At 43.1% G+C, this 11,475-nt stretch overlaps 1 protein-coding gene across 1 annotated transcript in view; it reads left to right on the top strand.

Moving 5' to 3' along the window:
• Positions 1 to 260: 260 nt before the first annotated feature.
• ABTB2 (ankyrin repeat and BTB domain containing 2) overlaps positions 261 to 11,475 on the top strand; it is a 111,729-nt gene continuing 100,514 nt past the window's right edge. Inside the window, exon 1 of the mRNA XM_038138043.1 lies at positions 261 to 1,122. Within this exon, the coding sequence (XP_037993971.1) occupies positions 261 to 1,122 (862 nt within the window). The remainder of the gene's footprint in view (positions 1,123 to 11,475) is intronic.

Raw genomic sequence — 11,475 nt, 5'->3', positions numbered from 1 at the left:
CGGCGGGGAAGTTGCGCCGGAGCCGCCGCCGAGCGCCCGTCCCGGCCCGGCCGCCGCAGCCTCCGCAGCCTCCGCCGCCCCGGCCCGAGCGGGACATGGCTGAGCGCAGCCTCCCGCCGGGATGGAGGTAGCCGGGCCCTCGGGGAGGGCTGCTGCCCGCTGCGCTGTCAATCCGCCCGCGCCGCTCGGGGCTCGCTAGGGATCTGCCCCTGCCTCACCTTTCGCGCTTGTCGTGCCGCTTGGCTTAACCCGTCTTTCCTATGGCTGGGATATACAGCTCGACTCTGAAGACCCTGGAGGATTTAACTTTGGACTCTGGTTATGGGGCAGGGGATTCCTGCAGGTCCCTTAGTCTCTCTTCTTCCAAGTCCAACTCGCAAGCCTTCACCTCTTCTCAGCACAGAGGCAACTGGTGGTACTACTCGGGCTCCATGAACAGTAGGAATAACAGCTGGGACACCGTGAACACCGTGCTGCCGGAAGACCCCGAGGTCGCAGATATCTTCTCCAAGTGCCCTAAGCTGCCGGATCTCGAGGAGTACCCTTGGACTGATGAAGACATCGGCAGAATCCTGCGCAAAGGGAAGGGAGAGGGCCAGGGCAGGAGCTTTTCGCAGGAGGCTGTCCGGCGGCTCTCGCAGCTGCTGCGGCGCGCTCTGATCCGGGTGTCGCGGGAGGCTCAGCGCCTCAGCGTGATGCACTCCAAGTGCACCCGCTTCGAGGTGCAGAGCGCCATCAAACTCATCCAGAGCTGGGCCCTGGCCGAGAGCTGCGTGCTGGCCACCGTCAAGGCGCTCTCCCTGTACAGCATGAGCGCCGGCGATGGGCTGAGGAAAGGCAAATCCGCCCGCTGCGGCCTCACCTTCTCGGTGGGCAGGTTTTTCAGGTGGATGGTGGACACGAGGATCTCGGTGAGGATCCACGAGTACGCGGCCATCTCCCTGACCGCTTGCATGGAGAACCTGGTGGAAGAGATTAAGGCTAGGGTTTTGGCGAGTCAGAGTCCCGATGGTGGAGGGGAGATCTTGGCTGAAATCCTGGAGATGGTTATCAACAACGATGCGGAACTTTGGGGAGTGTTGCAACCTTACGAGCACCTCATCTGTGGGAAAAACGCTAATGGTAAGATCCAACTTTTACGGTATGTTGTCTGCATATCAGCAAGCTTTACAGTAAAGTCCTCGTTCTCTGTGGGCTTGGGGTTTTCCTGGGTTTTCTTTGCATCTGGATTGCATCTTGCTCGTGGTTTGTGTGTGCGTAAAGCAGGCATGACGGTCCTGCCAGGCAGGAATGCTCCTGCTCTGTTCTTAAGATGTACCAGGTTATAAAAGGCTGTGGGAAACCAAGCCCTGTTGTCCCGACAAACATCTGACTTTCCACCAGCTGCTGTTTTGAGCATTTTCCCTCTAACTGGCATGCAAATATGTTCTCTGTAACCCTAAGATGAAATGTGTTTTACAAGCTGCTGTCCAGAAAGTACCACTATATCTCTTTTAAACAAAGTTTATCTTACAGCGAGTATCTTGTAGTTTCATCTCAAAGATGCTGTTACCACGTACAGCCTGGAGAGTGAAAACAACGTTAATTTCCCCCCCCCCCCCCTTTGCGGTAGTAAAATTCACTTTATGAGCAAAAACTTTGAACTTGTATACTTTGGAATTCCTTGTAAGTCAGCAGAAACCTGTGGTGTCCTTTCCTGCCATAAACAAGAGCGCGTGTGTGAGCGCAGGACGCTGTCTCGGTGATGAGAATAACACAGTGCTAAGGTACTTACCGCTGCCATTTGTTTGGAAAGCAAAGTTTCCGAACACTTAAGCGCATAGAGGAATGTTGGCATCCTCTTACGGGAGCGAGCAGCAGTTTGGACGGCTTAAGCCGTGACAGTTGTGTTAAGGAGCTGCGCTGTTTATTTTGCATTGTCACGCTGAGGAATACCATATTTTTCCCATGGAAAATTCACGGAAACGTCCAGTTTAGAGAAGTATTTTGTGTACCACCCACGGTTTCATGACTTTTGCTGGCCTCCGTTACGGTCGACTGTTCCATGCTTAACACGTTTGTGATTTAACTCTGTAAAACCGAGGGGCTTTTCAAAAGGGAATCTCATAGCGAGAGACGTCAAGGAGCTGTTTTGATTTGAGGGGGAAAAAAACCCTTTGATATTGTCAGAGATGGGCTGACTCACCTCCTCCTCCCTGGGTGCATTGATTTCCTGCAGCTTTTCCATACCCAGGCAATTCTGATGCTCAGATCACGAGTAGGTGACTGCGGGGAGTTGTCCCCCTTGGGTCAGCATTACTAAACACTTGTGAAATAAATGCGAAGAGCCTTTTGGATGTTCTCTTGGCTCTGCTTCAAGGCATAACTGTAAGTTTCAAGGACAAACACAGACACCTACACTTCTAACTAAAAGCGCTTGGGTGATTAGAGAGGTATGAGGATGTGTCTGCCAAAACACTTGTCATTCTTCGTTTTTCGTGAGAGTGTTTGCCACCAGCTCCGAGAAGAGGACTTGTTTCCCCTCCCTTGTTCCTTATTTAGGGAACCTGGAGTAAAATATTTTGGTTCTGCGAGCGGAAATGTACATTTCAGCTCTTCTCTGCTCCGTGCTTCTGCCACACAGGTTCTGCGTGTGAAGTAAAGAGTTGGACCCTCACTCAGCTTTTTTTCTTTCCTTTAATCTATTTCTTAAGGGAAATTTCCCTGGAAAAAAACTGCAGTGAGTGAATGGGTGCTGGTGTTGAATGGGGAGAAGGGCGAGCGTGCAGGGAAATGCTTATAAATATTCAGAGCACCAAATGGTCAGTTATGATAACGCTCCTGCACAGCGGAAAGCCAAGCAGTCAGTGGCCACAGAAGGACTGGCTTCTGTTGCCTCTTTTGTTGTTCCTGCCTTTCAGATCAATCCTGTCAATAATTGAATGCATTTTTTAAGTCTGGCAATTGAATAAAACCGCACATGAAGGCATCCTGTGATTTCCTGTGACAGTCTGTCACTGGTGTTTTACCTGACACAAGTCAGTGAATCCTCTAAATGGCTTTTCTTGCAGTTGGAAGGCCACAAATGGTTTTATATGGATGCAAAAAAGCTTGAAATAACTTCTCTATTCTTCTCCCTGTAGGAATTGTAAATGAGTAGTATTCACATCATTCTGCACAGTGCTTTCAAATGATCTTGTCTTTTACATTAATTTAAATCTGAAGTAGATCTGGCAGTGAAATAACTGGATTTATTCCAGTTTAAGGAACAGGGAAACTTGCTTTACTGTCACTTTTGTTTCTTTCCTAGTAAAAGCATTTAGTGGAGCGCTGGTAAATTGCAAACCTGGGGGGTGTGTGTGTTGGGTTTTGTTTTATAGGCCTGAGTTTGATGGCAGAGATAAAAAGCACTTAGAGGTTCAGTTCTAGCTCCAGTCAAGCATTGTAATCCCTGGATGAAATCCATGGCGCTGTCCTATGCAGAAGATTGCACGGGATTATCATAATGGACATTTCTGGCATTATGATCTATTGAATACCATTTTCATTATTAGATCAGGACAGCCTGCTGCTTTGGAGTCAAAGAAACAGTAAGTAAATACATAAATCTTCCTAAATTCTCATGAGACTGAGGTTTAGACCTGTATTTCTTCAGTGACTAATCTCCCATCAAAGACCACAGTCCAGTCACTTGAAGCTTTGGAAGCTGAAAGAGCAATATTGTGTATTACAACAAATGTGTTTTAATCAGCACCTGCTGTGTGAAGGGTAAAGTTTAAAACTCTGTAAATGCTTAAGGGGGAATTTTAATATTATTTTTAAATAAATAATAATCTGTGGCTTACTTGTTTATTTGCCCTTTGTGTGAAGCTGTTCTTTAATCAACTTTTTTTTGCTGCTTCTGTGAGCCTTTCTCTGCCCTCAGTGCGAGTTCTGACTCTGTGCTTGGGACTTGGTGGCTCTGCCTTGGAGGAGGGAGGAATGTCCTGAGCCTGTGGACACCTGAGTTCTGCCAGGCTCTGGGTGTGCTAATGCCTCCGAGGGTAAGGTGGTCTTAAGCAGAGTTCAGGTGGGAAGTTGCAAAACTGATGCAATGCTGGAAAGAAAATGAAACAAAAGCAGCAAAAAAGATAAGCAGCTACTGAACAACGTAGCTAATGAAAGGTAAAGCAAGTGTAAATTGGAATACAGGTTTTATTTTCTGTTTTTATTTACATGGAGATCTAGATGTGCAGTGGTGGAAAATGCACCCAGTGGTTTCACAGGGATTTGAGACGCTCTAATTAGGAATATTAGGGTCTATTAATTTAAAATGCTGAGGAGAGAGGTTGAAATCTGAACTTACCTTGGGAATGTGATTCTTTTACTGATCTGCCTGTGTTTGGTGCATGGTTCTTTAGACTCTGAGCTGTCAGCACTGCAAATACATTTGGATATCATTGCCCTGTTAATTACAGCACTTGGGTTGTAGTGAACTCTCTGGTTATGGTCAGGCACTCCTCTGTCTGCCAGTCCACCTGCTGTGCTGTTTAATGCATCAGCACATCCTGGTGCTCTGGAGATAGAAGTGTTGACAGATGTTTTGCCAAAGGAAAAAAAGGAGAGGGGGAAGGGTTGGAGTTTAACCTGATAATGCTGTTTCTTCAACACTTGAAGTTCTCCCTGGACAAACGAATCCACAAATGAGTCTTGTGGTTCGCTCACCTGAGATGAAGAAAAATAGGGTCTGAAATAATTCTACTTGTGTTTTGAGGTATTTTTCTTAGGAAGGGTTGAAGGGTGAAATGTGTGACCTTTCCTCACAGTGTGGGGGAGTGGTTTGGACTCTATAAAATTAAACAAAGCATGAATTTTCTTCTCTCTAATATTAAATACTGACAAACCTTACCAAACATCAAACATGGGCTTAGCATTTACTGTCACCAACCCTGTGTTCTTTTATATTTCACACTGCACTACTACAAGTTAAAAATTACATCTAATTTTAACAGAGGATTCTTTAGAGCTGCACTGTGATGAAAATTCCCTTTTATACCTGTCACATGGTCTGAAGTAACTTTTTTATTTCTGCATAGTCATGGTACCGTATTGAAATGCAGCGTGGGGGAAAAAATAATGACATTTCAATAAGCAGAATGTCCTTTTGTTATCTGAGCTGAACGAACTGGTGTGCTCGTCAAGAGCCTCATCAATTTTAATAAGCTATCAGCTCCACAAGTCTTCAGCAAAGCACTGCATGGTGGAAGGGGGGCATTTTGGGGAAAAGAGCTGCAAATGCAATCAATAAATGAATTTGAGAGGAAATACAAGGTTCATATGGTGTACAGCAGGTGGCTTGTAAATTGTTTCAGAAAAAAAATAATCAAGTAACTCTGTCTTCTGTGTTACTTTGTCTGAAGCAGGTGTTTGAAGCAATTTTGGGGATTCCTGGGCAGGAATTTGGTAACTTATGTACACATTTCCACGTTGGGTGAGCTGGTTGTAGCCATGATCCTGTTCCAACTTTGGCTTCATTCACCTCTGGACCCCCAGCCCACCTTGTGTGCCTCTACTCCTACACAGCCAAGAGCTTGGATTTCTATCCACAAACCCACAGGGACAAATGCTTTAAGCCTAAATATTAATGCTTGTACACACATGCTCTCCTCCCCTACAAAAAACAAACCACCAGGTGCATATCTGCAGATGTTTGTGTTTTTAATTGTGCATCTTAGGTTAAAGTACACAGCAAGTAAGGCTGACCTGCCTATTTTTTCCACTTTACCGTGTGCCTATGTATATATTTTTAGTTATAGTAAAGGAAAATGAATGATGCAACGATTCTGTCTTAATTTAATCCTTCACATTGCTCATATTGCCTCATGGCAATAAAATTTGTGTCCTTTCAGTAAAATTGGTTAAAGAGCAAGTGCTGAAATCCCTCTGTCTGTTACTACCAGCAGCAAATGCTGCTGATGTTTAGATTTCTAGTGGAATCAGTATTGTTGGCAACTTAACCCTGTGAAACAGAGGAGTTGTTTCTCTTGGAGAGAAAACTCTGTGACCTCTTTTGTCAAGGCTGAAATCTCTTGTTACTGCTAAAGACTGAACTGAGCAAATATTGTTGGGATCAGGACAGAATTTTATCCCTAAGTGACAGCAGAGTTCTGGTGTTTGGTTCATTGATTAATTGATTTTCCAGGTGAAAAATAAAGCTGGTTTAGCTCAAAGATTAGCAGCGAACACGTGCACAGTTTCTGGGATGCTGTTACATGTAATTTTGTGTGTGTGTGTCAGCAGAAAATGAGGAATGAACTCTAAATGTTCATATTATTAGTAATAAAATGCAATGTGTTTGAGGCACATGTCTTCTGATCCTGGAATAACTGGAATTAAAGTAGAGATCTTGCAGCTGATTTTGCTGAACTGAGCCACCAGAGTGGGATTTTCTCTCATGTACCCCATCTCATTTCTTATGTGATTTGAAACAGCAACTCACCTGATCAAGGGAGGATTGCTGATTGTCAATCAACTTCCATAACTGATCTGCAGGATTATGGATCTCCTCCTCTTCCTTAAGATCAGCACTAATCCAGAGCATGGATGTCATATATATACATTTTGGCTGTTTTGACATCTTAATCCACCCTAATTTGGAGTTATTCCAAAACTAACTGCATTAGTAACAAAGAGTAGTGGTGAATTTTGAATGAATTTTGTTCTGATAATGGGGTTGAGATGAAACATCTTTTTACACTGAAAAATCTTGTTTGGGTAGTAATGTTATTGCAATGTTTGCATGTTGTAATAATTTGTTTCTGGTGATATACATCATGTGATTCAATTACTCCAGTTAATGGTCCATTTAGAGCTTTCTTCATCTGTTTGATTTTTCTGTCCCTTTCACCAGCTTGCTTTGTAATGGATGGGTCTGCAACAACTCAAAGGAAATGTTTCAGTTTATGAAGTCCTCTGTTGCAGGAAACATAAGTAAAAGTACATTTATTTACAATAAACAGTTCCAAGTTGCAGAGGAGGATGGGTGAGGACGCAAACATTAATTAACTGCAGAGAGAGCCGAAGCTCCAAAGTGCTCGCTTGCACTTGGGAGCTTAAACCCAGAATCTCGGTGCTGAAGTAGAACAGAGTTGTTAAAAAACTCATTTTACAGCAATGCAAGAAAATGGAGTAAGACCAAAAGTTGTATTAATCTGTGATCTTCACTAAATTAACTTGTTGTCCTTTCTTAAAGGCTAATGCATTTTACATTTAACCTTTTCTTGAGCAATTTGTCAGTTGTGCCAGCAGAATTAAACAGAGGAGAAACAGAGACTTGTAAACACAATAAACCCACTGGATACTCTGCAGTGCCCAGTTAATCTCTCAGCTGTCTTAATTCTTCTGAATGTTTGGAAGATGGAAATAATTCTCCGTTTACATTTGAACTCTCACTTTGCATTTGGTCAGGGCTGAGCTTTACAGTCAGCGTATGTGGTCTTTATTTATAAACATTTCCCATTGTTGGAGGCTCAGGATTTTGCAAGCTGGACATTAAGGAAGACCTCTCTCTCCCTGATGAAGTTTTGCCCCACCAGTAGACAGCAGGAGGAAATGTCCATTTGCTCCTGTTGAGCTATGAGAATTCAGGCTGATGAACAAAAGGATAAAACCAATTGAATTTCTGGAGCTACTCTTGTTTTATTGGGATTGACTTAGGTGGTGTTTTGAACCTAAGTGCCTAACATGACATTCCAATAAATCCAAACAAGCCTGAGGCACCCAGGACATCTAGGACAGTGGTGGCTTCATGCTTTCTTCATTCTCAAACTGGGGCCACAGTACTTCAACAGAACTCTTGATTCTTTTCTGTACAGAAGAGCAGCTACATTTAAAAAACAAGTAACAAATATATATATAAAAATATATCTATAAATATCTATAAATATATAAATATATAAAAATATAAAAATATATAGAGCATGAGTTAAGGGTTCCAGATTGTGGATTTTTTGTGGAACACCAGGTTGGAAGGGACCTGAAGGATCACCTTTCAACCCCATGAGTGAGGAGAGCCTTTGGAGTGGAGTTGCCTTGTTTGCATCACAGGACTTGTCCCAAGAAAGCAGCAATAGAAAGAGGAAAGGTTTGTTCCTTTCAACCCCAACACATCCAGACTTGCCTTTGGCCTTGGGTCACAAGCCAGGCAGGATCTGGGAGCTCAGCCTGCTCCTTGGGAAGGGCTGGGAGACAGCAGGTGACCTGGTGAGCTTGGCAAGGCAGAAGTGGCTTTGTCAACCCCTAATTCAGGTGTCTGCCTGCAGCCTGCCAGGGTGGTGGCTGCACTTCTGTGAGCCTGGGACATGTTGGGATGGAATTAATAGCATGGAAGTAACTTCTGAGGAAAGGGGATGATGTGACTGCTGCGCTCTTCAAGAGGGGACACTGAGGATTGAAGTTTAATGGAATTCTGAGCTATAAAATCCCTGTCTTCGAAAACCTACTTGTTAGGTATACTTGCAGGTGAAAGCCCCATAGAATTGTAAACTTCTTCCTCCTCATCTGCTCAAAACCTGTTCCTTAATGCTGTGATTCCTGGTCGGGCTGATGCTGTTCGAGGAGCTCCTCCGTGGGGCAGTGGTTTGGGTTGGTCTTTGCTGTGATTTTAGTGAAGCATTTCTCTGAAATTGCCCCTCAGCAGAGCCCGAGGTGCTGGGCTGCAGCCTGGGAGCATCATTAAACTGGGTCTCAGGGATGGCATGGTGCTCTTGGTGTGGCTTTGACCCAGACACTTAGAGGTCAGTTGTACACCTGAGCACTTGTCAGTCTTGTTCTGGTTGTTTAATTATTACACTCGGACCATCTCTTTCTTAAAACCTGTTTGATGTTCACATCATGTTGTACTTGACCTGTTTCAAGTCTGAATTGAGCAAAATTCCAGAGCAATCTGTCATGAGGCTGCATTTGGCTCTCCCTGTCCAAAAATTAAAAAGCCTTGACATGAGCCAAAAAAAAAAAAAAAAAAATGTACTTAAACAATTCCTGTAGTTTTTGTGTAGTGACACTAAAATGCTCGAGATGATAAAAAGTGTTTTTGGTAGAATCCTGGGGTAGAGACAAAGAACTGAAGCCAAATAAACATTTCAGAGCAGCTTTTCAGTTTGTGGATGTAGATTTATAACAACTGATAAATTTGCTGTGGGGCTGCGCAAGATCAAAGTAAAAGTTGTTTATGATATTTTGGGGATGAGAGGAAGGGAACACTACAGAAGACATAATCTGCTTGTTCCATTCTTCAGTGTTTATAACATCACAGTCCATGCTGGATACTTCTGTCACTTTAATTTCTATCCCAATCTGGAGTCTGTTGCCTGGGACCTGGAGAATAAAGAAAAAATATAACTCTGTTTATGTTGGGACTTATGCATTAAAAAGATAAGTGTGCAGAGGCATAATTATCTATTATTTTTTGATCCTGTATAGCTCTGGATTTTTTCCTGATTAGTTCCAAGATGAGAGTGAATGGATTTTTTTCTAATATTTACATTGTATTCTTTGTGAATCAAGCACACTACTATTGGAGCTGAAGGACAAGAGTTGAATATTGGCAGACGGTTAAAGTAGGGAATTGGGCCAGTTTTGCCTCGTATTTATTCTTCAGACTATTTGGGTTTTTGATGTTTTACTAGAATTTAGAAGTCAGTTTCTTGTTTATTTTGTTTAAATGACGCCTCAGTACTCCAGGCAGCACTGACTCATATCAGGTGAAAGCAAAACCCAGAGTTTCGAGCTGCTTTTAGGCAATTTGCTCATCTTTATCTTTGATTCCTCTTACGAGTAGTTGTGAGGTTCCTTTTTATTTCTTTTCCCAGTTTTTGTGCAATTTCCTGAGATAACACCACAGGCCTAACCAAAACCTTAGTGATGGGTGTTTGTTGTAATAATATGAAAGATAACATATAATGAAACATATTTCCTCTGGGGGGGTGGATAGAAGTTCTCTTGAATTGCACATTGAATTTCTGCTCTTTGGTTGAATGTTATCTTCATTCCAGCCCCCCACCCTGCTTTGTGCTCAGCTTGCACTGGCGACTTTGTTTAGTCTAGAGATCATAAAAATGTCTCCCGAGCTGCATTGATACAGTTTTATTACTATCTCAGTGTGGGTTTTGGTACTTTTAAGCTGTTATATGAATTTTACAACGTGTCTGTGGATATTTGCGCTGTAGGGACAGTTGGACTTAGAGGGGAGGGAAGAAGGTGAAAAACTATAGTGGTAGTAACCAATTCATAATCGTTATTGTTGTTTTTAATAAACTATCTCACTCTGTTATCAATATATAAAGAGTTTTAAAGCTTTCCCCCCCCACTGGGAAGGGTTATGACAATTTCAGTTATGCTTTGTCAGCATATGTTGAAAGTTTGGCTTGAATGGCTATCAGTTTTGTTCCAACCTGAAGTAAAATCAGGAGATTTGTCAGAGTTGTCAATGACCTGTTGCTGAAAGAAGCTCAGAGTCCATGCAGGAAGTGCTGGTTACCTCAAAGTTTAACTTTGCTGCAGCCCAAGGAATAATTTCCACCTGATTTAATAGATATTTGATCAATTTTTGCTTAGCAGAAAAGACTGGATCCTTTCTGAAGCAGTTGCCTGTGTTCGAAATTGCTTGGATTGAGGCCACATGTTTGTCTGAGGTGGTTTTGTTTTAGTGCTTTGTAATAAACTTAAGGGATTTACACCTTGAGGTGGGAGAAGTTTTGGCTTTGGTGACCATTTCTTCCATGGAAAACCGGGATTGGGGGATTTAAAGCATCTGTGCCCTGAGGTAGTTTTGTAGCTGTGCTGGTGAGTGCAATCTGGGTGACTGGTGTGCTTTTGTTAATCTTATTATTTTGTTAATATTATAATATTATTTGGAAAAGTGTGTCCATCCTCCAGCTCCATTCCCTAAGGTCCATGCCAGATGCAGTCTCTTATTAAAGCCACTCGAGGAGGATTCATGCTCAACATTTCTCCGTGGAAGGCAACCTTGTAATTGTTTCTGGCACTTCTTCCCTGTGTGTGTAATTCTGTGGCTCATGTTTTTGCAGCAGACATGTAGAAATGCAGCTTTCACCACGGGTTATTTTGTGGGATGATGTATGTGCTGCACATACATAAATTTGGGGAGGGGGCTGTCTTGCTTTGTTTTCAGACGGTTGAGGTGACCTGTGACCTGCTGGAATTGAGTGATAAAACTCTGAATTTTCTTGTACCTCCACAGCAGTTCAGAATATTCAAAATTCTCCTGCTACAGTGTGATGATGTATATGCAAGGCTTGTGTGATTGTGGTTTTTCACGTTTACTGCAGAAGGCCAGAGCTCCCCGAAGGCAAGCACAACTTATAAATGAAAATGAATATAATTTATTAGCATGCAGGTAACCCTTGCCACACAGCCAAGACTTAGATAATTCTTTAGTTATGGCAGAAGATACCGAGCTGGCACGGGGCATTTGGCCTTGCACCATCTGCAAAGCCC

The sequence above is a fragment of the Motacilla alba genome, chromosome 5, assembly GCF_015832195.1.
Source record: "Motacilla alba alba isolate MOTALB_02 chromosome 5, Motacilla_alba_V1.0_pri, whole genome shotgun sequence".
Lineage (NCBI taxonomy): Eukaryota > Metazoa > Chordata > Aves > Passeriformes > Motacillidae > Motacilla > Motacilla alba.
The sequence above is the reverse complement of the archived record's forward strand: the minus strand, read 5'-3'. Positions and strand labels throughout refer to the sequence as shown.